This window comes from Lethenteron reissneri, chromosome 10 (genome assembly GCF_015708825.2).
Source record: "Lethenteron reissneri isolate LAM-NWPU_2019-01 chromosome 10, ASM1570882v1, whole genome shotgun sequence".
NCBI lineage: Eukaryota > Metazoa > Chordata > Hyperoartia > Petromyzontiformes > Petromyzontidae > Lethenteron > Lethenteron reissneri.
The window spans coordinates 11,787,440-11,813,927 of NC_083788.1; the positions used below are offsets into that span (position 1 = coordinate 11,787,440).

Sequence of the window (26,488 nt, forward strand, 5' to 3'; positions counted from 1 at the left end):
TATTTCAAGAAGCGCCTCGCGATTACCGCCAGGGATTTTTTTGTGTGTGTCGCTCGCGGAACCAAAGCGCGAGTCGCGAGGACTTGGCGGCGTGCCTCGCGAATAGAGAAGCCGTTGCACAATCCTTCCGACGGTCGGGTGGGCGGGGGGGACATCTGACGCCTGGTGCCATCGTGGAGATAACGAGGATACGTTGTGAGGCTCAGTGAAAGCGCGGTGGATTAACGTGTACCCTTGATTTATTTTTGTTTTACTTGACAAACGTAAAACTATAAATTAAACTTTTTTTATTTTCCCAGGTAAGACCCCCCCCCCCCCGCCGCTGGGCCTATATAGCTCTTTTTTTAAATCCTTTATATTAAGTTCGCTTGCTTGCGTGCTTGCGTGCTTGCTTGCTTACGACTGTGCAAATCTTTCGGTCGTTTTTTAACCCACTTCTCGTGATCCAATCGAGCTGACATTTTCCACACAGACTCGTTGTGCGTGACAATTAATTTTCTTGAACATTTTTTTCCAAAATTTTACACTGTTTATGGGAAAAAATATTAAATTACCAATTGCTTAATGGTGGCAGACAATCATCTGACCCATAGGTGGCAGCCATCTCAAGCCAGAGGACGAGAGGACTCTAGCCGCCACGCATATAAAGGATTTATAGTGAAAAACTTTGCTTTTACGGGTTAATTATTTTCAGAAGCGACCAGGCTATATTGCAAATGATAGCTCAACGAAGTGGCTTATCTCGTGGGAAATACATAGCAGCCAATACTCTAAACGCGTGTGTTTTTTTTAATGTGGAGAGAAAAATTGGGAGGACTCGAAGCAAAATTCCAAGCGACCACGTGGAGAAACACGCAAACTCCAAATATACAGGGCGTAATGGTCGGGATCGAACTCACGCCGCCCTCCTGTATATCACGCGAGGTAGTGAACATCTCGCCACGGTGGTGCCCCAAATGTTGTGTAGGTGTGGGGGTTGCAATGTGGCGACGTGATGGCAGTGCCGAGTGTCACCCCGCTCGTGTGCGCGGGGTTTCTCCGGTGACTCTGGTTTCCGACCACACACCAAAGCCTTCTCTATAACAGACTCGCCAAATATATACTCGAAAGGAGGGCCCACCTAAAAAAAAAACCTTGAGACTCAGCCTTTCCCGAGTAAACAATTGACACCATTACACTTCGGGAGAGAACATGATAGCAGTAATATTTATAGAAACCAAAAAAAACACAAAGGATTACCAGTATCCATAATAATTATATTCTTTTTATTCCTGGGTTTTATTTTTCTCTTCAAAATGAAATAATCATAAATCACGTGCATTTTGATAAGAGGTTGTTTTTTGTTGCAAAATATGTACTCTCTCTCTCCGCAAATCTTAAGACTCGGTCGCATTCAATCATTCATGAGCAAAACAAATACGGGTCATAAAAACGAGTCAGAATCCGACTGAAAATACGTTCAATACAGTGTACGTTTGTAACAGTAATAACTATTGCACAATAGATTACATTATTACAAAAAAATCACAAATTACAAAAAAAACAAGACGATAAAGTGAACTAAATGAGAAGCTCTAAAGTGTATAAATAACAATAATTTGCACTTGTAAAAAGGCATCTTTCGCAAAACAGTCTCAAGGCACGGTTAGCAACAATATAATCATTAATTTGAGCTTACGGAGTTCATGTCACACACACACGGGCCTTGTTAACAATGTGCAAGCACACGAGACCGATTGCAGTTTTCACATCTTGATCGGTCTCGATGGGCCGAGATCACGGACTGATTTTTTTCGCTCCCTCTTAAGGCCCCACCACGCGTTTTCTGACGCGGTCGGTGCCCAGAGAACCCTTTGACCCGCCCTGTACCATCGCTCCCAAGGCCACGCAACCCGTCGCCCTAGCAAAACAGCAGCCCGTCCCGTCACTCGGTAGCCCTACCCCACAGAGGGCGTCCAGGTCTGACCTTCAAACCTTCGCTTCGCATTTACGTCACTCTAGACCAGTGGTTCTTCTTATTCTTCTTAACCTAGGGTGGCACGGCCAGATTTATTTTAAAAAGGCAAATCGTCGAAACACAAATTAAGCAGGGGCACGTAAGTAACAACTTACTTTGTTTCACCCAAACCAATGCATTTATTAACATTATTTAAAAAAACATAATTAACGATTGAGATCGAAAGGGGTGCAAGGCTGCTGCAAAAGTGAAGAACCACTGCTCGGATTCGAAAACTCATTCCTTTAAACTGCATGTTGTGTCCTGCCCCCCGCGCCTCCGACTTAACACGATTGGCAACGCGCAGTGCCACACGAGGTTCGAGGTGCGCGCGTGTCCGTCAACGCTCGCCGGTTTCCACTTCTCGCCGCAGTTTCCGTAAACCCGTGTTGGGCGCAACCCCGCCTATTGCATTTTACCCAAAACGAAGCGCGCAACAAAACGAACCCCCCCCCCCCCCCTAACGTGCACCGGGAAAATTAACCCGTAAAAACTCAGTTTTTCACTATAAATCCTTTATATGCGTGGCGGCTAGAGTCCTCTCGTCTTCTGGCTTGAGATGGCTGCCACCTATGGGTCAGATGAATACCTGCCAGCATTAAGCAATTGGTAATTAAATAAATGAATAAATCCTTAAAAGTTTAACATTTTGGAAAAAAAATTCACGAAAATACATTGTCACGCACAACGAGTCAGTGTGCAGAATGTCAGCTCGATTGGATCACGGGAAGTGGATTAAAAAACGACCGAAAGATTTGCACGGTCGTAAGCAAGTGAACTTAATATAAAGGATTTAAAAAGGGATTCGTGCATCAGGTACAGCGGAAGGTGTTGGTGGGAGGGAGTAGGGGGACGACGAGGGTGGTGGCGGGCCCAGCGAAATCCATCATTCTTGTTCTTGGCCCAGGCGTGCGAGCTACATCGGGGTCACGCTCGGGAGTCAAAGCGGCCTTTATGCCACGGGTTTCATTCGTGCCGATGCTCGGTCGTAATTACAGACGGCTCGCGTGCGCACGCACGCACGCACGCACACACAGACACACGCACGCACACACGCACACACGCACACACGCACGCACACAGACACAGACACACGCACACACACGCACACACGCACACACGCACACACACAGACACGCACACACGCACACACGCACACACACAGACACGCACGCACGCACACACGCACACACGCACGCACGCACACACGCACGCACACACGCACACACGCACGCACGCACACACACAGACAGACACAGAGGCGGCTTCACTCGGGAGTAGAAATAACCACGACCGCAACACGTTACGTCCAAACGAGCGTCTATTTACGTTCTGCACCAAGCTTCATATACCGGCTGTGAAGGAACCTACTGGGTTCACTCATGGAAAATGTCATCATCATCATCGTGGTCGTCATCGTCGTATTAAGCATCGTGCTTGTCCCAACGTGCACCGAGCGTGGCACAAGCCGCTGTGGCGATTTCACTGCAACTTAGTGGCGAACGGCTGGTGTTGTTCATTTCCAGTATAGACTCCATACGGAGTCTGACATTTGTTGTGTAGCCATTACGGTCAATTCTTCTTGGTTCATTCGGTAAAGTCACGTAGAATGGAAATAATAAAATAATAAGAATAAAACATAATATGTTTTTATTGCTTTTTTATTTTATTATTTCCATTCTACGTGATTTTTATTTTATTTTTTTATTTCCATTCTACGTGACTTTACCGAAAGAACCAGGAAGATGAATCCCTGCAGTCACGAAAGCTTTAAGTCGAAAAATTACGGTCAATTGTTTTAAAGTCAGGTTGTTTGACGATGAAAATCAGTTTTCATTTCTATTAATACGATCTAAATTAAACCGTGGTCGATTCCAATCATTTAAATCGATATGCCAACTTCACAACGTTTTGTATCCGTAAAAATACGTTTGCAATCCGTGGGCCTAACTGCCCTTCCGGGTTGAAGTCAATTACAATTCACCGTTGGTAATTGTAAGCAAAGAATATTGGGGGGGGGGGGTGAGCAGAGGCTGACTGTCACAAAGACAGATCCTTTGGACAAATGCCGATCTCGACCACTCGACGCGGTCCAGGCTTTCACGCCGAGCGCGAGAACGAGACCCAGCAAGCGCAGCAAAGCAGGCGACGCTTCAGTGGCCGAGATGGCAGAAAAACACCGCCGAATGACCCAAGCCGTCACGGCGGCGCTTAACACCCCCCTCTGTGAACACGGCACGGCGAATGAGAAATCGTTCTGAAGGCGATCTTCACACACCCCCCCCCGCCCCTCCTCTCCAGCTTTCCCCAGCGCCACGGCAACTTGCCGCATCTCCTCGCAGCCCTTTGGAGGTAGAGGCCGCCACAGGCTTTAGGGTCGTCAGGTGACTCCAGCCTTGTACATCCACTTTCCTGCGCTTTGTTTTAGACTTTTTGTTTTACTGCGAGGTTTTTATTTTCTCCACATACCCCCTCGACACACACACACACAGACGTGCGTGCACCAACGGTATCGAGTAGTCACAATGATAACAGCGCCACAGTAACGGACCATGCGCAGGTTTGAGGCAATCAGCTGTTGTTGTTGTTGGGCGCATTTATTTATTTCATTGCACGTGCTTGATAACGCCGCATTTTGGAAGACATTCCCACTTCAGTGACACCTCGTCACAGCGTGCGCGTGTGGAGGGGGGGGGGAGAAGAACTCCTGTATCTTCCTACTCGATAGTGAAATTGCTTGATGTGAAAAGGACAAGAGAACGATGAGAAAATATGACGAGACACGGATGACGAAAAGTGTCGAATGCTACCAACCCTACAGGACTGACAAACGAAATAAATCAACCACTTTGGTTTCACTTCATCAAAACAGTCAAGATCACCCCCCCCCCTCCCCCCGATCTCCGCCTCGTTCAGCCCCCGGCTCCAACACCACCCCCGAAGACCATCACGACCACCACGAGTTTCATGGCCGGCCCCCTTCCCAGTCCCCCCCCCCCAACACCTGGAGGTGGCGACCAACCTGCTGCTTCTGCTGCTAAAACTAAACCATTGTTTTACTTTCGACGCATGATGTTGTTCCGAACTAAACTGTGGAGGGAAAAACCGGAGGACCCGGAGAAAAATTCACACGACCACGGGGAGAGAGAGACACACGCAAACTCCACATATACAGCAGGCGTCACGGGGTCGGGATCGAATCCACGACCTCCTGCATACCAGGCGAGGTAGTTAACATCTCGCCACCGTGGCGTCCCCCCTCGGATTCCTCCTCCAGCCGAGCAGGAACTCAGATTCAGAGCTGCTGCCCCCCCCCTTCCCCGTTGGGCTGGTCACTCGGAAGAGAGCCACGTGACCATCAAACGGCTCGCGCTGAAGAGGCCTCAGACCCAGTCACCCGAAGCATCTCGATTGTTCGAAGCGAAACAAAAATCAACCCCGCCCGTACCCAAAACAGCAGGACTAGATATAAAATTGGACCCCACCCCGACACGTGTTGCAGTGACGTCATATGTGATTGTGACGTCACATCTAGCTGTAGCGTCACAGCGCGACGCGACCCAATGGGCTGCGCCGCAGCGTATCCCATTGGCTGCGTGGCCTCGCTGGTACGAAGGGGGGGGGGAGAAATACATTGTAGCTAGCGCCAGTTACCAAATAACTAGCAAAACTGCAAAGTCACAAGGTTAATATTGAAATGTACGTTGAAAAATTAACGTGCAATTTTGATTTGTGTATTACATTGTTTTACGTAGTGAATCGCGTGGATGTGAAGGGTGCGTTGATCTGCTGAACGCCGTGACAGAGATGCGACCTCGTGCAGCACGATACGCAACGTTGACCGGAGAGACACATCGGCAAAGAGCTAAAGTCGCGTACATTTTTTTTTCAGACCTTAAAACAACTCAATTACGCTCTAGAAATATACGCCTTGTTTTTTGTTCCATTTCATTCTGTGTACACACACATATACATAGCACAAATTACCCAGTCCAGGTCGTATTAAGCTATAAATATGCTGGCCAAACAAAATCTGCCAGCCAAACGTGAGATCGTTGTTGGGTCACAACGTACAGCTCTTAATTGTAATCGTAGCGCCCAGTGCGCCAATGCTTTTAGCCGCGACCACCACCACTCAAGTGTGTGAATTAGAGATGGAAAGCTATTTATAACTTCCACCCCCCCCCCCATCACCACCACCGTTTCCCCCCACCCACCCCCATGGGAGGGGGTAGGTGGTCGGGGGTGGACGCCAATTCGAACTCAGAGTACACCTGGCCGGGACAGCGGAAAGACTTATCACGCTACCGGGCCCTACCGTAAAAGGAGAAACTCGCAAAGATTAGGATTTGCGTGCGTGCTCGACAGCAGCTGGTTGCCTCAACGTCTCGAGCGGGGGGGGGGGGGGTTGTCCCCGCACGCGGCTCTCCGTTCGGCTCGATGTCCGACGTTTCGGCACACGTGCTGCTGCGGGACAAAACGTTGAATTCCTGTAGCAGCACGTGGAGCGAAACGTCGAGGGGGGGGGGGGTGTGGTGCTGGGTGGGTGGGTGAACACACATCGTGCCGAACGACGCGTGGCGGTACGACCCCCTAAAAGCAACCGCAGCGTCGTTTGACGAAATCTGTTGGCGTTCTGCGTTTGTGTCCGACCGGCGACCACTTGTGGACTCGTGCAAACACCGGCGGTTGAACCCGATCCGGCGAACGCACGCGCACACACGCACGTGCACGTGTGTGTTAAGTGTCACTACGCCGACTGAGTGAGCGAGCGGAGAGCGTGCGTGTCTATTGTGCACGCTCGTGCCACACAGCGACCAGTGGGTTTGACGGGCTCACAAGGGCAACGATGTTGATCAATTGCAATCTAACGCACGGTTTGCTTTTAGTGCCAAGGTTTCGCTGCCCGCTGCCCCCCCCCCTCCTCCTCCAACCACCAACACCCGCGAACACAGACGCGACCGTTCGTTCGTTCACTCGTGCGTGTAGAAGTGTGCACGCGAAGGTAAACAAACACGGGCGCAAAGCGCACAAAGACAAAGATCCCCCGCGTGAAGCCTTGGCTGTTGGGGCAAGTGCAAGTTTAGCGAGCACCCTATGAAGGCCGGAACGGCACACGAGTGGGGTGGGTGGCCAGCACCACGCCCGACCGCCTTTATCTCCCCAGTGGCGATGTTTACACACCGCACCAGGTACTCGTTTGAGTCGACCTAGGGGAGGCACGGGACCGGTTCAGATAATCGTCACTGGTGTTGGCCGTGAGCGGGAATTGAACCCAGGTTGCCGGGTTCATAGCGCTGCGCGTTAACCACCACACAACCGCTCCCCACACACACACACATGAGTGTGCGTGTCTGTGTGCGTGTGTGTAAGCACGACCTCTTTAAAATGAAAATCGAAGATCGTTCCAACGCCCAAAATCGACAAAACAACAAGTGAAAACTTCTGTTTTAAACCGACTTCTCCCACCGGCCCTCTCTTCATCCACACGGGGACAGAATCGTCGTGGATTTGTTTTTTGCATAAATTGTGCACAGGGAAAACTGAAAAACACAATTGGAGTTTTAATGCTCAAATCTAGCAGCCAGCCCCTTCACTTGGGTTCATTGCACAGGGCGCGAACGCAAACGAGAGACATGGTTTTATCGGAGCCAAACGTGTCCATGTCATTGCACAGACCCGCGGTGTCCAGTTACATCTGTAAAAAAAATTAAGAGCATTATAGCTCATCGGAATCCTCCAGTATAAATACATATTCTGTTTCTGACAAGGGGGGGGGGGGAGGAAGGGACGTTGCAAGAGTCGGCGTTCATTTCCCAAACAAACTGCCGACAATGAAGATTTACCAAGGAGCCGGGAATCAAAAACATACCGACATATCAATTATAAATAGCCAAATCGATTATTGAGAGTCTCGGATGTTTAAACGAAGGCCAAAGTGGTGCGAGGCGGCCGGGAGAACTGAACTGTACCGTACCCGGCAGCTATTCCCGATCACTGCAGATGGGTGCTGCTCTGTGGATATACGGTGACATTCATGACCGACTGCGTTTGTAACCGTGTACTTCTAGCCAGAGGTAAAAAAAAACGGTTGTGGGTTTTTTTTTCCGTAAGGCACTCGGGAGGTTGTGGGGTGGGGGAGCGGTTATCTTCCTTGTCAGCGTGGATTCCATCTAAATGTAACCCACCTAAGCCTTTGAAACCCCCCTCTTGCTGTATTAGCTGTACCCCCAGAGGGGCGGGGGAGAGGCATACACACGAGATGATTCCGTGTCATCCCACCGTAATAGAGGCTGTCTATTGGATATGAAACGTCAGCACGTGGTGCCGAAACGCGAACCTTGGCAATCATCACTGTACAATTTTTTTTAATTGTGTGATGCATCGATTGATAAGGGTACGCTCGCACAAATACACCCGTGTGAGAAACCGTTATCTGTGGGACCCCCATTCTCCTGCCAGTAGCAATATATAAAAAATTGCCTTAGCACTCACCGGCACGAACAACAAAGCGGTGTTAAGATGTTCATACGCCAGATAGACACGTCAATTGCAAGGCATCGAGTCTGCGTCAACCACACATTGTGCGTGTGATGAAAACAAACCATGCAATTGAAGGCTTTAAAGTTTAGAACACGTGGGAGGGCTTTCGCGACCAACATCATCCATTAGAGGTTTTTGGGTTAGATCGTCTATATATACAAAGGCGTCATTAAGCCCTCCACCAAGCGGCACAGCCAACTAGTAACGTATGTCACGTAAATGCCAATTCGTTACTAGATCAGCACACACCGGTTAGTGCTGTACTACTGACGAATTGGCACGTTCAATTTACGTGACAAACCTTACTAATTGGTCGTAAGGTGGTGGCGGGTTTAAGGACACATTTATATTTACGCGATCGAACCCAAAAACACTGTTATGGATAAAGACCATAATGAAGGCCGTCTCTGGTATAGGCCAATCAGTTTCAAAGACAATGTATACATTTTCAAAGCATGTCGCAGTTGCAAGAGGCGTCAATTCGGCGTTTCAACATCTTTAAACACCTCCTGTATTATTATCAGAATGGCTAAAATAAAATAAAAATGTTTTTCGAATTGTGTAGCGTTGTATGCTTGGAAATTGGTTAACTTCACCGCCACGTACAAAAAAAAAACCTCCACAAGTAAAACAAATTTGTCTCGAAACTGCGTTCTTGCTCTGAAGAACGCTTAAATTATAGCCTTGCCGTGTTCAATGTAGAATGTGAGCTAATGGCGCCCACGTGAGAGATATAAATAAAATGGTGTTGTCCCCATTCGTGTTTGTTGTTTGCACGCTCGGATTTAGAACGCAGCGAGGGGACCCACTGGCAGAGCGCAAACGCAGGGGACTGCTGCATCCTTCCAAGCGGAGAACGGCTGCGTGACAATACGTTGCAAAACCAAGGCACACGGCCATTTGTGCATTACGTAACAACAAAAAACAGCATATCCTGCATAAAAAAAATGGCAGTCGTCCTCTTTGCCTTAGGTCACCATCAGAATACATTTGAGCACGCGTGGCTGACTAACTGGCAGCAGCAGCAGCAGCACCTATGCAGTGGTAGACACCTTGTGGGCTGCTGCATCACTGCTGCAGTCCCACCACGTCACATTTGGACGTACTGGCGGTACACACCGGTGCAGCAAAACACACCGGTCCTCATTAAAAAAATTATTTTTTAAAAACACGCAATTTGAACCGACATTCGTCGTCAGGCTGCTTTGACATGACGAGAACGGATTTTGACGCACCACCACCACCGAAATTATTATTTCTGACCGGGAGTTGCGAATTGCAAGGAAAATAAATAATTGCGAAAATTTAGCTTCGTTTTTTTTTACCGCGCACCACCCGTGGACTGCCAATACGCTCATTTGGTCAAATTGATTTTGATGGTCACCTACGATAAAAAAATGCCCAAAAGGCACTTCTTCAGGAAATGTCGATGTGGGGGGGGGGGGGGGGGGAGGGGGGTTCTTCTCATAATAAAGGTTTTTGGGTTAGATCGTGTAAGTATAAATGTGTCGTAACCCTCCACCACCCGACACAGCCAGTAAGGTTTGTCACGTAAACAACACGCGCCAATTAGTTAACTACTTCAGCCCACAGGCGTGTTGGGAGAATACATCCACAACATTCACAATTTGAAAACGACGTTTCGCTTCTAATTACATCTAGGATCAAATCGGCCGATTCGCCCGAATAGTCACGACAACATTTATACTTACGTACTGCAACCCAAAAACCTTCCTTATGAATAATATTGGTAGCGAAAGTCTACGTGGGTTTTTTTGTTGTTGTTGCATGATGCACAAATGGCTGTTTTTCTTTTCCCCCAATCGAATGTTTTTCTTGCGTTTCATCTCCAAGTATAGCTATGGCTTGACGACCGTGTGTTTGTTCGCAATGGGTTCGCGTGACCCCTTGCAGCCACAAGGGGAAGCTACCCGATCACGGTGACGACGATAGGGGGAGGGGGTGGGAGCAGGCTGGGAGAAACGACAAGGGCAGTTGTGCCGGATAATGCGTCGACGCATGTATGCAGAACTTCTTTCGCACCATCCGCAGTCAATCGTGTTCATCGGAGACGCGGATTAGATGTATGACAGAAGAAACGCACCGATCATCCGGAGTGTAGGTTTCTTTAAGAAGACAACGTTGCATTACGTATTACACCATTCCCCCCCCACCCGCCTTTTCACCGCAAACGCTAAACAACAATAAATGTACAGAACATTTACGCGCTACTTTCAAAAGTCGAAACTCTTTACTTCACGTGCGTTCAGAGCCGAAGGCGCGCGCATCAACATCCTCGCACAACTTTCACAGCCGCACGCTGGCGGGCAATGCGCCTTTTGATTTAATGCACAAAAATGATCACAGCCGGCAAAAAAACAATACAACGCGGGTCTGCGTGCCAGCGTAGCGGCAGCAGCAGCTGTTTCAGAGGCGCGACCAATGCACGGCAGGTGCACAAGCCCAGGTGAAATGCATTCAATTTGACTGGATATTGGAAATGTTTCCACAAGGGCCTGGCACGTGATGAGACCACGCAAATACGTCTTCTTCCAACTTCAGGCCTTCACGGAAGGCAGATTTCACCCTGTGCATAAAAACACACAACCTCCACCATACATAACAGTGACATGTGCTCACACACACACAAAACAACGATCCCCTTGTAAGCCTACATATGAATGTCGATGCAAGGGTTATTAGCGAGCACCTATTAAGGCCAGCACCATGCACGGTAACATTAATTTTTCCCCCAATTCTAAGGTCTACAAAACCTCACACCAGGTACTCATTTCAGGCTCAGGTCGACCTGTTTGGGGGACGGAGGGCCCAGGACAGGTTCAGATGTCACTCGGCACCGACATTTACCGTGGCCAGGAATCCAACTCGGGGTCACTTGCATCATAGCGCAGTGTGCCAACCCACTGCACGACCGCTCCCCGCGCACACACACACACAAAGTACATTCAGTGCGTATTTAAACGTGCTTCAGTATTTTCGAGTATGTAGTTACAAACATGTAGCAGATATAATTTATATTTTCAATAATTTAACTTTTTTTTTTTAAACTCCATCATATTTCCGCTCGGACACTGTGCATTCAGAAATACAGTGAATTGCCGCATACACCTCTCTTTACAGTGACAGAGTGGTGACGCTAAACTTAAGACTTTCATATCCTCGGGCTTTTTTAGTCAAGTTCCATGGCCTTAGCCTCATGAGACACAGTTTGCACGTACCGAAACATCAAACGCTTCATGGACAATATATGTACTGTACAGTACATAGGCATTGCCATGTATAAAAACCACACTGAAACTGCACGGAATATTGTTTTTTCAAAACACAGATCTCGATTAAGGCACTTAATATCATCAAGTGACTATGTTGGCACAAGAATATATATTTGTTTTAGGTACAAATTACATAACAGCAACAAAGAAATATATTTAAAGCAGGAGAAAAAAAATATTATTTATATCGGTTAAAACCCATGTTATTTTCAATCTGCGATTGAAGGGGTAGAGAGGTTCTGTTACACGCTTATTTTTAGAAGCAAAATAAATAAATATTTATAGGGCCGACAAATGCAGGGGGGGGGGGGGAGCCGAAATTATTGGAACTCGTAGAACATAAAGGGCAAAGTCGCATAGCCGGCCTCGCTCGTGGAGGAGGTAACAGCACTTCCGATTAGTGCGGCTGGCTACGTACGGTGCGAAAGAAGTTCAACATACACGTGATACATTCGGTTACGTTCACAGCCGTAAGTCCGCTACCCAGCCGTGCGCCAATAGGCTACGGGACACAACAGCTAATCACAAGCCCCTTCGAACACGCTGGAGGTAGAGGGGGGGGGAAATGCTTGACCGTGCTTTAGAAGTGAACTTGCGTACGCGATATTAAGAAACGATTAGCACGGTTGGCTTGCGCACTGCAAGAAAGAAATTCAACGTAATGCATACGTACAGACGCTTGTGCTGCGTCTGTAGGGGTCCAAATTCGTGAACGTCTCGCCTCAGAAAGTGACAGCTTAGACCGTGCAGAAAATACCACACCGGGTGTGGACGCTTAACCGGATAGGGAGATGTGCGGCCGCTCGGTTACGCAACTTTTTTTTGTCGTTCTGTGCAAAAAAAAATAGATAAACCTGCCTGTTTTTGGGCATGACAGCCACGTAGAGTGACAGCCAAGTAGCAGTTGTCGTTCAACCCTTCCTCCTCCAATCTCATGAGAATCGCCCGGGGCACTTTATTTAGGTGGGAACGGCTTGATAGTGATGAAGGGCAGCCAAGTACAACAGTATGAGCCAGAGGTGGGACAAAGTCATTGTTATGCAAGTCCAAGTCGAGTCTCAAGTCATCAAATTCATGACTCGAGTCTGACTCGAGTCCAAGTCACATGACTCGAGTCCACACCTCAGAGGTGGGACAAAGTCATTGTTATGCAAGTCCAAGTCGAGTCTCAAGTCATCAAATTCATGACTCGAGTCTGACTCGAGTCCAAGTCACATGACTCGAGTCCACACCTCTGGTATGAGCAGAGGCTGGAATTCAACTGGGGGGGGGGAGGGGGGGAGGCATGCCGACACTGCCAAGTTCCTTGCCCCAGAAATAAAAAAAATGCCGGGGATTCAAAAAAAAACACCAAAAAATTTAATTTGCATTTCACGCGGGCACGCCGATACCGATTTTAAAACCTCTTTCAAGCGGTTTTAACAATAATTGTGAAAAATAGATGTTTGCATGGATAGCACTCTGTATAAAGTCTATAAAACCGCCTTCATTAATGTACACGTGCATGCATAACACACACACAGCCGCTTGTAGTGTAATATCTATGACGCCAACTTCTATTGCAACATAATGTGCCCTGTGGACGTTGAGAAACTGCTGGTCAATTTCACAGATTTAACAACAAGCGCGTCCGCACGCACGCGCAAAACGCGTGCTTGCAGCACTGAACGAACAAAGCTCTTAGGCCTTATCCAGACAAACGTGTGACAGTGTGTGGCCACGTGTCGTCCCTTTAGAACCACCAACTGAAAAAAACCGTTGAGAAAACGTGGCCATCCCAGCGGCGGACAAAATGGCCACCATCGCAGTCAGTTCCTTATGAGCGGGTGGTCTGGACAACGCCATGCACAGTTCACCTCGCCGGGGGTGTGCCTCTTCATCGACGACAGATTCGAATTTAGATTTCATTTTTCGGTAATTAATCTCCGCAGGCATAACCCATCCCTGCTGACGTAACTTCCTCGACTCCGGGTATTGTTTAGCCCCAGTTTAGATATCAGAGCTGGCTGCCAGATGCCAATGTCCGAAATTAATCTCGGTTGCGTGCTGCTATCGGGTTTTTGTGAAGCGGGCGGGGGGGGCAGTGTGGGGTGCGGAGACACGTTTCACATTCGCACGGGAGCCAGTGTCGGCGGAGAAGCCGCGCACACACACACACACACAGGGACCTCTTTGTGCACGAAAAACAACGCGGGCCTTTGTCGAGCCGCGTCGAAAAAGACGCTCTCCCGGAGTGAGAGAGAGAGAGAGAACCGAGTGAGTGAGAGCGTGCGAGTGAAAGAAAGGGAGACTTGCGAGAAAAAACATTTCGCAATGTACACGCGATCGTCGTGAGAAACGAGGCGGTCACGGCGGCGACGGGTAAAAAGAAAACAAAAAACGGACCCACAGGTGAATTGTCCTCTTCGCACAATTTTTTTTTGGACTCCAGCTTGAACACCTTTTTCTTTGTTGCACGAGCTAAAGTACGACAGGGAGTTTATTCCTTTTAAAACAAAAGTTCACATCGAAAGTAAAAAGACACGTTTCATAATAATAATAGTAGTTAGTAGAGTTTTAAAAAATAGCATGCTAGACCAAAGATCTAAAATGTAGCAGCATTTGGCAATAAAAAGTACAGATGATCTTCTCCCACGCTGGGGGAGACTTCACCAGGACAGTCAGTGTTTATTTTTTTGCGAATCGCAGGAGGCGACCCCCCCCCCCCCTTTTTATCCAAGGACGACTAAAAGTGCCCGCTCACGATGAGCCACGGCGAGCCACGGCCATGGCGAGCCACGGCGGCACCGACAGGACAAGGCACATGCCCCCCCCCCCCCCCCAAAGGCCGTCCCATTCAGCTGTCCGGCCCCGACCTCTTCGCCGAGCTGCGACCCGACTTCAGACCTGAGGTGCACAATAATTCATTTGCGGGGACCGACTCAGTAGTACTTGGCTCGCGACACTCCCGCCTCGGGCCACGAGGGTCAGGGGGCCCCCGTGGCGGGTCGGTCACCCTTTGTGCGACGGGACGTGCCCACCACCTGACAGCGGTGGCAAGTCCGCGAGCGGTGGCCTTGACGAACTAGCGTCCGACATCGTCGCGTTGCCCTTCCACAGTGAACCGCACCGAGGGTTGCGCGCTCAAATCTCCGACTCTCGCCGCTGCTGGCCCTCGTCGAGTGGGACGGTGGCCTGCGACGGCCGCCCCTCGTGCAGGCCTGAAAGTGGCCGCACGAGGCTCTTCTGCTCGGCCACGTCCGGCACCGGCGCGCCACCCCGGCCCAGGTTCAGCTCGTTCTCGTACGAGAAGTCACCGCACGGTACCACGTATTTGTTCTCGGCGAGGTCCTTGGAGCTGCAGAGCGGCGTCGCCACCTCATAGGTGTCGTGGAACTTTGAGAAGTCCACACGGTAGTTGTCCTTCTCCTCGGTGAGCAGGGGCTCGAAGCGGTGGCCCCACAGCACCTCGCTGGACAGGTAGGAGGTACGCGCCTGAGTCGTCATGGCGGTCGCCTCCACCATGCCCTCGAGGATCACCACGATCTCGAAGTCCTCCGCGTCCAGGTCGCGCTTGCTCATCGCGTACAGCGGGCTGTCCTCGTCGATCACGTGCACGATCATCACGGGCGACACCAGGAAGATGCGGTCGAGGCCCTGGTCGTAGCCCACGTTGAGGTCCTGATGGTCGAGCGGGATGTACTCGCCCTCCTCGGTGACGCGCGGCCGGACGAGCTGGGCGCGCACGTGCGCCTCGACCAGGTGGCTGCGCCGCAGGTTGCCCACGCGCCACGCCAGGCACAGCTTGCCGTCGCGCATCGCCACGATGGCGTGGCGGCTGAACACGAGCGTCTGCGCCCGCTTCTTGGGGCGTGCCATCTTCGTCATGATGGCGCCGATGGCGAAGCAGTCGACGATGCAGCCGGCGACCGACTGCAGCACGACGAGCAGCACGGCGGCCGGGCACTCCTCGGTGACGCAGCGGTAGCCGTAGCCGATGGTGGTCTGCGTCTCGAGCGAGAAGAGGAACGCCGACGTGAAGCCGTCCACGTTGGCGACGCACGGCTCGCCGTCGGGGGAGTCGCGGGGGCGCGCCGTGTCGCCGTGCAGCCACGCCAGCAGCCAGAAGCCGAGGCCGAAGGCCAGCCAGGACAGCACGAAGGCGAGCGAGAAGATGAGGAACATCCAGCGCCAGCGCACGTCCACGCACGTCGTGAAGATGTCGGAGAGGAAGCGTCGCGGCCGGTTGTCCACGTTCACGAAGTGCACGTTGCACTGCCCCGTCTTCTTGACGAAGCGGCTGCGCCCCGGCGCGGGCCGCCGGTAGAGTTTGTTGCCGCTCGGGTGGCCGTTCTGCGCGGAGACGCCCTTCAGTGCCATGCCCTCCTCGGCCTCGGAGCGAACGACACCGTACATCTCTGGACGCAAACTCCTCACCATGCGATCGTACATTGCTGTGGCGTCGCTTCGACACCCTCCGTGGTTCTCTACCGATGGAAGCGGCACAGGTTGAAGCGGCTTGGCTCAGTAGATGCCAGGGTGGTGCGTCTCCCCCCCCCCCCCCCAGCCGCTTTTCCAAAGCAGTTCAAATTCCAGCCGCCCGCTTAAATTGTCGCGTCGACAGAAACGCGATTGTTAAGAGCGCGCGTTTACCGGCTCCGCTTGCAGGGATCGATCTCCGCGTGCATGCAGATTGAACGTCGCCAAAGTTGGGTTTCTAAGAACAAAAAACAAACAAAAAAGCATTTAAATATAATCAAATATATATATGGTGTATATATGGTATAACGGACTTTTAGATAATATTTCAAAATGGGTGAATTGCAGTTCTTTTTTTCAAACAAATAAAAGACGCTTCACTACATTTCAGTCAGCGCAAAATACTTTTTTTATAAATTCGGTAGGATCCCCCTGCCACAAGTGTATGCATGCAGCACTTCTAACTTTCGCACCGTACATAGCCAACAGTGCTAATCGGAAGAGGGTAGCACTCTATCCCCCATGCAGATGGAATGGATAGATATTAGCAGAATCTGCCAGCACTCCCCCCACCCCACCCCCATGCACCGATTGTAACCGTGTTAAAACACCGTTACAACCCCGTTTTAACGCTGTTATAAAACACACCGCCTGCACAGGCGCATGGCGGAACGCTCTACATCGCCTCGCAGGACAGCGCGCACTCCTGAACGGCTGTATCGCGAGGCGAGGGTCGCGTTACCGACTGACCAATCAACTTCCATCTCAGGTGTGACAGCACCACCCGAGCCTGGGTCAGTCGCTGTTGTTGCTGGACAATCACCATCCATCATCGAGAGGTTCACCTTGACAAGCCCGGAGGTAGCTCCAAATGCCCCCACCCCCGAGTTAAATAAACGATGTCATGGGCGTGGAAGGTGTTGTTGCAGTGGGCTCCAACCCCTCCATCACCACCCTCCACACTTCAACGGCCAGTTGCCCAGTGTCCGAGCGCCGTGGTCACCCCGAGATAAATCGGGCCTCGCCACAATTTCCCACCGCCGTCACATTCCCAGCTGTACTTTACTTGCGAATTATTAAGATGGCACGGTTCGTGCGCTAGACTTGCAAGTCCAGAGGTCGCCGGGAGAGGGGGAGGGGTGGGGGTCGTTCGGCCTCCCCGGTGCGGCCGCTGTAAATGGCCGCACCGCAGTTGGGTCGAACGGCAATTAAGTTACAGAAGCATACAAAAAAAACATGTCAGCGGATTATTGCAATCGTATGCAAACAGACGGGGATTGGTACGGTTCACAAATGTGCACGATCCAGGTGCTAGATTGACAGCATCTGTACGCCACCACCCACTGGGCTGTGTGATACCGCACAGGCCTACGACGACCACGAGTAGCAAAGAAGCCAGGCCAATGGTGGGCAACCTGGAGCCACCCCCCCCCCCTCCCCACCCCTCCTCGTGATGGCCTCGACTCAGTGTGTCTCGAGGGTGATGTGTGGGGGTCACACTAACCCAGCGTTCTTCACCGCAAGTACACAAGTGTAAAAAAACCACCACCTATCGTCATGCCGTCAAAACTCAATGGGTTTCAAATGAGTAAAAATAAATATTCAGATTCTGCAAGTGTGGCCCCCCCGCCACCCCTGAGAATTCGTGAAGGACGCCGCACGAACTAGTCGACGTTTGCCCATCACTGGGCCTGACCGTGCGAGAAGCTGCAGGTCGCTTTAGATACAGTGCGATGCAGACAGATACTGTACCCCGCTGGGATTTCTAATGACCCTCTTTAGCTCCTTTCTGCCCATGTGGCCCTCTTGCAAAGTGGAAAGACAAATAAAAGAGCGCAAGCTTTCTTCTCTCTCCCTCTCTGACTAGGTAACACTGTTTGCTCACCAGTCCACTCGTCTCTACGCTTGAGGTTTACAATCCGATCCACCATCATATTCACACCCACCTCCTACAACCACCCCCCAGAGCCATGCGTGTAATAATCTATTCCTTCCGATGAATAAAAATTACATGCCGGTGTAAAAAAAAATGTATTCATGGCACAAACTCAAGTGTACAAAAATAAGACAGACCGTGAACAAAAAAAAAATTCTCGAAAAACCGAGACAAAAAAAGGATCGAATCCTTTCCAGAATCGAATTGTGACCGACAAATTTGTACAACCACCGAGGGAGCAGCGAACCTCGGAAACGAACTCGAAACATCCGAAACCTCCGATTAGCACGGTTGGCTACGTCAAGCGCGAATCAAGCTCGCCACAGTGACATACCCGAGTGACCTCGCAACGAGGTTCCAGCGCTACAGGTTCGATACGGGGGGGGGCGGGGGGTGGCATCGTCGAAATATCACAACCGGCGAACACGGTCCCTACGACGCTCCGAAAATAACACCGCTCCTTGCACACCAGCCACGCGAGGGCTTTCACACACCTGCACCGCACTGGGATGAGTCTCTCTTTTGCCAAACCCCCCCACCCCACCACTGCCCCCCCCCCCAGGCAATAATTAACATTCAAAACCTGTACGAAATGCATACTTGACACATTAAGCCAGTGTAAACGGAGGTGTCCGTGAGGTTATCACCTCTTGGAGATACCAAACAAAAAAAACACATCATGGGAAGAACATCTCTCGGCACTGGAAAAGGGCAGAGAACCGCCTTGTTGATTTCCCAGGAAAGGCTAGCGACCACCACGATGAGGACGTCCTGGGAAGAGACAACAACAACAACAAAAACCCCAGGACAGGTGGCAACAGCCCTGTGCTGGCAATGTTGTCATGGTACCACGTCGTGACACCGCAGCCACGCCGTTCCGACGGGTGGCACCGTTCGTACCGCGGCGGCAGGCGGGGAGGGCCACTACATCCATGATGAGCCCGAAAGTCTCCACTGCCACCAAAATAATGGTGGCGTGTCCCAGCCTCTCGTCCTTGGGTTCTATTGTGTGCGGGGGGGGCTGTCCATAAAAGGCATCTTCCATTTTTTTCAGCTCTGTTGATGAAACAAAAACAAGCATCGCCTGTATAGTCTTAACAGACTGTTGGGGCAAGTGCTGTTAGCGAGCACCCATGAAGGCCGGCACGGCACACGAAGGGGTGGGTGGCCAGCACCACCCGCGGCCGCCTTTGTCTCCGCAGTGGCGATGTTTGCACATCGCACCAGGTACTCATTTGAGGCCGAGTCGACTTGGGGGAGGTCTATGACCATGAGCAGGAATTGAACCCGGGTTGCCAGGTTCGTAGTGCAGCTCATTAACCGTTACACTACCACTTAGCGCTAAACTAAAACTGAACAAGCACAAATGCATGGTAGCATGTAGAATTTATCATGATAGTTTCATCCATTGTGACTTCAAATGCAAATTGGGGGGTTGACTCAGGTCATCATTCCTTCGAGGTTGATAAAGTGAGTACCCGCTTTGTGTGAAAGTGCAACAGCAGTTGTGCCGAACTAGTAACTAATTGGCATGTTGTGTTTACGTGACAAAGCTTGCCAATTGGCTGTGTCGGGTGGTGGTGGGTTTAACAACATATTTACACTTACGCGACCCAACCCAAAAAAAAACCTCTGTTATGGATATTACTGGTCACTGTACACTCACTCGCGCGAGAGATATCACTTCGATTTCCATGGAGTTACAACAATCGATGCGATCGGCGCCCATGGGGGGGGGGGGGGGGGGGAGTCGTCACGTTTTCGCTTTGTAAGCATTTCGTCGTGTGGACATGTAAAGTGCCCTACAAAAGGTTGTCTTTTTTTTTTACGATCAGTGGAAACAAGAAGATGCTCGGTGTATTCGGCACTTTGTTTCGTTCATTATTTCGTTTTTTATTTTTATTTTTTTTAAAACGGGGCTTTATGTAACCCTCGCTCGCTCGCTCTCTCGCTCTCTCACTCTCTCACTCTCACTCGTTCTGTCGCTCATTCTCTCGCTCACTCTCTCGTTCTACACGTAGACCCCCCTCGCAGTCCGACGGCCTCCGACGGGTAGCTCATAACAGCATGCAGAGCTCCCCGTCATCTGCCACCGAGCACACGGCCTCCTCCATCGCCCACTGCTCCTTGAGGGCCGGCACTGCGTGGGTCAGCCGCGCCACATGGCGGAACTCAAAAGGTTGTCAACGCGCGCCTCCAACACGAACGAAACCCGCACTTCGCTACTGACGCCGCACAAAGAGCAAACATCGCAGTCCGCACCTGCGAAATGAACGCCTCCTCTCATCTCTACAGAAGCATCACCAACCCACATCCAATTAACACGGTTGGCTACGTACATACTTTTCGCACACCTTTCATGATTAAACCGCCGCATGTGCTATTGTACTGGCGCAGATCACGCCCGCTTAAACACTTTACTAATTGGCAATTAAAGCCAAGGTTGGCGCATTTCAGCAAAGGGTCAGACCGATGCGCTGCACGCAACCGTGCCCTGGCCGTTGGCCAGATGAACGGCACGACCAATGAGCTGGGGCTGAGACGTCAACAGGCGCGGTGGGTCCCGTGGGGCTGTTTGTGCTGCGAGGTGGAAGAAAGATTCGCGGTGCCGTTCTCAACGAAGCGCAGCAGTACAGTACAACGTCGCATATCCGTCTCGGCTGGGCAAGGAGGTAGATTCGGGTCGGGCGTTTGCGTGGAAAAGTCGGATTCGTGGTCATCGATGGAGAACGACCGTTACGCCAAATACGACTGCACTGCATGCTAAACGCTTCTTTGGTCAGGTCGGATATGTGACGGTCGGATATGTGACGTCGTTTTTGTGCTCCCATCTCAATGGAGACGTGAACAGACCACGTGACGTTTTCAAGGCGAGGGTCGTTGTCCCGGCCCGTAAACACAAATGAACTCGCAAAATGTGTTGAATCCATAATACACGCAAGCTTTCACGTGTTGAATCTCCCGTTTCTGGGTTGTAGCAAATACTAGAAATTCCACGTTCCTATGGCAGAATTAACGCTTTGTCTATTGGATGGCCACCGTAGAATTTCCACAACAATAACAATGATCGTCTCTACCAACCTCCTGCCGCCTCGATCTATACAATTGCAAAGGAGATAATGAACCCAAAATACACTCGTGTGTGAAGCATTATATATTTATTTCTAACATTCCCCAAGTTATTCACTTCAGTTTCTATCGCATTTAATATGGTAACATTCAGATCTTGCCAAAGTCCAAACATACCCACGTGCACATTTCGTTCAGCAGCTCATCCAAATTCCCCCGATTCCAAAGCAAATTCATATAGTGGGGCGTGACATTACAAACGGTCTGCAGTAGATATGACCGCGCATTGTGTCACCGTGAAACTAAAATTTCCGCACGATACGTAGCCAAACATTAACATCATGATCACCGTGTCATTCTTTTTTTCGTCATCACCACCACCAACTGAGAGACCACTGGGAACAAGCGAGACCTGGCTCAAGAGACAAGAATCTGCTTGGAAATGTGCACCGTTTTACTAACTTTTGTTTTACTTAGTCGGCAGTTAATCAAATGGGGGTTAATCAACGGGGGTTATAATGCGGTTACCAGGAGCAATCGAAAGACATCCCGGGGCATCAATACCGAACAAAAGCCACCTTCTCTACTTCACGGGAGTTCAATTAAAGCAGGAAACAAACGGGCGTGCCCGTTTTAGTACCGATAAAAATTCAACGCATTTTTTTAATAACACCGCGTCTAAATAAATAAACATATACTAATAGGAAACGTTTTTAGCAATGGCGCTTATTCAGAGGGGAACCACTGCCCAAAACTTGTATACCGTTCTTGCTTTCAAGGCCACAGTTTAGCTTTTTTTTACGAACGTGTTGACCTTTTCTGCTGCTCCTGTTGTTGTTGTTAACTGTGCACCAGTGACAACGCAACAACGGCAGACTCACCAAATCATTGTAATCCACAATAGAGGTTTCTGGGTTAGATGGCGCAAATATAAACACGTGTCGACGTTAAACCCGCCGCCACCCGACACAGCTAATTACAGGAAGGTTTGGTCACGTAAACAGAACGTGCCAATTCGTAACTAGTACAGCACACCGGTGTGTTGGCGAGTAAAGCCACAACACTTAGTACCACGAGTGATTATGTTTGCCGACAGCGGCCAATGGATTTACAATGCCAATTAAGTCTCAACTGCAAGGCTGAATTTCTTACTAATTGGTTCTTTTGGTAAAGTCACGTAGGTATAAAATAAAATAAATTAAATCACGACGTTTCGGGCGCAACACAAGCGTCCGTCATCAGGTGGGACAACCACAGCTAGAAACAATTGCTGAAGTGGACAAAAGGGGTGCTTGTATCAAGAGGCTATATAGGTAAGGGAGGGGGAGGGAGAGATAGAGAGGGTGGGGGTGTGGGGTAGGGCGAATGGGGATGCTGCTTTATCGAAAGAACCAAAGAGTATGGATCCCTGCAGTCACGAAAACGTCAAATCTAGCTTCATTTCTTATTTGAGATTTTCCGGAACGCCGCTAGGCTCCCTTTGAGAAGGGTTCGTCGGTGTAAGGCACTACAACTAGAGCACAAGGCATGCCTATATAGAAGTGCTATGCTGTATTACCGTCCCCTATAAACAAATAATCATATTAACAGGTGTATGGGAATATAGGGTATACAATGAGGACAAAATAAGGCCAGATGGGCATGTGGTGCAAAATGAATTCTAGAATATTTCCGGCCGAAACGATGCACAGAGGGGTATTTACTCCAACCAGGATAGAACGCCACGAGGCATCGCATCTACTGGGCACAGGTGACCGAGGTCAACAGGGTGACGGAGGTCAACAGGGCGTCAAAGGTCAACAGGGCGTCAGAGGTCAACAGAGGTTAATGTACCCCCCCCCCCCCACCAACGCAAGACAAGACAACTCCAACAGAGGATACATTTAAACCAGAAAAACAACGGAGCTAAAGGGAAAAAAAACACTTTCTAAGAGTGCAAAAGCGTATCCAGAAGCAGCTGAAGGAATAATATCATGAAAGAAACGGAACCAAAAATGTAAACGCAACTCTAAAACCAAGACAACGATTGGCATTTATTTCACCATCGTTCCAAGAGACGACCTTGCTTTCCATCATGGCCACACACACCGAGGGGATGGAGGGGTGGTTTATTCTCGTTAACCGAATTGAATTCCATTTTTTTTATGCTAGAAACATCCAAGATCACAAAAAGGAGGGGGGGGGGGGAGAGAGAAATATCTTCCCTTGACACACAGGGGGTTTTAAAGGCATACGGCCAACATTGACAATGAAAAAAACCTGACGAGAGAGAGAGGGTGTGTGAGGGGCATGAGTAAGACCGTCATCTCTCGTTAGGGCAAATTTGTGTGGAAATTTCCACTGCCCGTGTTCGAACGCAAAAGTTGGTTGCATTAAATCATTAACACGTTAAGCGCCTTTATATAATTTGACCGCGTTATTAGTTTATTTGTACAGCACATTCCGTCTGCCCCTTCAGTATCACGACGGTTGTGCTTTGGGATAGTTTTTTTTACCGTAATCGCAGATCCACGACTGCCTGGTCATTAAATGACCGGCGACTCGCGCAAGCAATTCGCAGTTCGCGCAACTGCCTTGCTAAGGATAAGCAGGTAGAAAACAAATATATGTATACACAGGCCAACGTTTCGGTCAATGAAACCTTGGAATAACGCACTTTGCACCGTGCAGAGGAAGAAACGAGAGGACCGATTCGGAGCGCGCTCATCGCCTCGCCACGCACCGCTAAGCCGAGTGGGGCTTCAATCCAAACGCGTGCGCTCACCACTGCGCCACCGTGCTCCTGGCACCGCACGTGTGCAGGTGAACTGGCAAAACTTCATTCATAGAAACGTTTTTGGTTTTTTTTTAAACCTCACAGCCGTCGTGAAGCTCAACACTTTACGTAACTTTCGATTTAAAGCTTTCGTGACTGCACGGATTCATCTTCTTGGTTCTTTCGGTAAAGTCACGTAGAAGGGAAGTAATAAAATAATTAAAATATAAAACATAATAGAATAATTCTCACGACGTTTCGGCCACAACGCAAGCAGCCGTCCTCAGGTGAAGAAACAGGTCTGTCGAGAAGACAGCGTCTGAATGACAGACCTGTTTCTTCACCTGAGGACGGCTGCTTGCGTTGTGGCCGAAACGTCGTGAGAATTATTTTATTAGGTTTTATTTTTATTATTTTATTACTGTACTTGCCTTCTACGTGACTTTACCGAAAGAACCAAGAAGACTTTACGTAACCGTCACGGGGATATCCACGGCGCTTAATGCGTTTAATAAACAATTGGGCGACAAGGCATTTGTGTGCCGTCATGTCGATACTGTATATTGCAAATGCTTTGCCTTACGTAAGCACGCAAGGGTATACATGTCCCACCATATATTCATACATGCGTGAATATGCCTGACGCACAGCAATAGAAGCCAAAGAGATGCATTGTTAATAATTTACGCGTGTTGAACTTCTTTCGGACCCTACATAGCCAACCGCACCAACCTCATTCACAACACACAGAAATCAGTTATTAAGATGTGAATTTACAATCTAGACTTAATAGCGCATGGAGTTCCTGTGGCTTCCGAATTTAAAATGTGCAATTGCCCATCAGTGTGCGTGCCCAATAAACTCACGTTATTCAGGGTACGCACAGCACTCTCTCTACCTGCTCATTTACACAGCGTTAGACGGCTGAATAGCTGTATGCAGATATACTTACACGAGACACATTCAGGTAACTTTTTACACACGCACAGGGGTACCACTTGCCCGAGGCTGCTCGGGCAAGTGGTACATCCAAAATACAAATATCCCACGTGTAGCCTTACCAGGCTGTTGGGGCAAGTGGTACATTCAAAATACAAACAAAGATAAAGATCCCACGTGTAGCCTTAACAGGCTGTTGGGGCAAGTGGTACATCCAAAATACAAACAAAGATAAAGATCCCACGTGTAGCCTTAATAGGCTGTTGGGGCAAGTGGTACATCTAAAACACAAACAAAAGACAAAGATCCCACGAATATCCTTAACAGGCTGTTCGGGCAAATGGTACATCCAAAAGAATAAAGATCCCACGTGTAGCCTTAACAGGCTGTTTGGGGCAAAGTGCTACATCCAAAAGATAAAGATCCCACGTATATAGTCTTAAGAGGCTGTTGGGGCAAGTTGCTACATCAATCAAACACACGCGCGCGTATGCCAGCCAGCTGATAGGCGACTTCTACCACAGTCAACGAACACGCCGCAAACGTTCTTCACAAGACCCATCGGTCGCAAGCGCACAAACTCATTCTGGCAAGCGAGACGTGTTGACAACACCCAGAGGACTGAAACATTATTAAATGCTGCTTAATGATATCGCCATAGCTTCCCTTGCACGCGTTCTCCCGGGACAGCTCACAGAGGTTTGAGTAACCATTGGATAACCCCCCCCCCCCCCAACAAACCACAACCCACCACAATCTCCCCCCGCAAATTAAGAGTATATTTATTTTCTTGTACGCAAAACAAAAGAGAGAATACACGATCTTACCGTCTCCTTTGGTTTGTGGGTTGGGGAAGTGTTATTTTTCAGCAGCTTTGCTTTGTAGATTAAAAAGGGACCCCACACCAACACACAGCGCTGCTGTACACCCACACACGGACGAGGAATCCTCTAGCGTGTGGATGCGACGGCCTTCGCTTTTATAGCCGCGGAGGGAGGGAGGGTGTGGCGTGACGTCACAGCGGTGGGCGTGTCCGCCGTGAATGGGCGGTGCCTCTGTCGTGTAACCACGCCCCCTTTAAAGTTAAAGCATCTTGGTTCTTTCGGTAAAATCACGTAGAAGGGAAATAATAAAATAATAAAAATAAAACATTATAAAATAATTCTCACGACGTTTCGGCCACAACGCAAGCAGCCGTCCTCAGGTCTGTCGATGAGACATTATTATTTTATTATTTCCATTCTACGTGACTTTACCGAAAGAAGATGAATCTCTGCAGTCACGAAAGCTTTAAATCGAAATTTTAAGTAAATAAATTAAGAGGTTGACACACGCAAGGTTGTCCGCTCCGATTATGCTATAGCTGCAATTGCTGGCCTAACGTCGTACTCTCCAAGGCACCGGTATGCTGAACTCGTCATGAATTTCGATTTAAAGCTTTCGTGACTGCAGGGATTCATCTTATTGATTCTTTCGGTAAAGTCACGTAGAAGGGAAGT

The 26,488-nt window shown here is 49.5% G+C and overlaps 1 protein-coding gene and 1 long non-coding RNA gene across 5 annotated transcripts in view; one reads left to right on the plus strand and one right to left on the minus strand.

The window, feature by feature from the left end:
- The window catches only part of LOC133340690 (uncharacterized), a 53,406-nt gene that overhangs the window by 20,628 nt on the left and 6,290 nt on the right, over window positions 1–26,488 (plus strand). For 2 of the 3 annotated variants that reach the window (XR_009754928.1, XR_009754926.1), the window contains exon 3: window positions 9,329–9,462. The exons of the other annotated variant lie outside the window; for it this stretch is intronic. This is a non-coding gene — a long non-coding RNA (uncharacterized LOC133340690). Of the gene's footprint in view, window positions 1–9,328; window positions 9,463–26,488 lie in introns of those variants that run through there. 3 annotated transcript variants of the gene reach the window in all.
- On the minus strand, window positions 1,245–25,933 carry LOC133340607 (ATP-sensitive inward rectifier potassium channel 12-like). Of its 2 annotated transcripts, XM_061548968.1 has the most exons (3): window positions 25,817–25,918; window positions 19,127–19,282; window positions 1,245–16,528 (listed from the first exon to the last, which is right to left on the minus strand). In XM_061548968.1, exon 3 carries the CDS (start codon window positions 16,261–16,263, stop codon window positions 14,956–14,958), a length of 1,308 nt encoding a protein of 435 aa, XP_061404952.1. In that variant the 5' UTR covers window positions 16,264–16,528; window positions 19,127–19,282; window positions 25,817–25,918; the 3' UTR covers window positions 1,245–14,955. The 2 variants fall into 2 exon arrangements, with proteins under 2 accessions (XP_061404952.1, XP_061404951.1); XM_061548967.1 differs by lacking the exon at window positions 19,127–19,282 and having other exon boundaries at window positions 25,817–25,933.

Coding starts and splice junctions, on each gene's coding strand:
- LOC133340607 (XM_061548967.1), bottom strand. CDS start 16,263: ATGTACGATCGCATGGTGAGGAGTTTGCGTCCAGAGATGTACGGTGTC.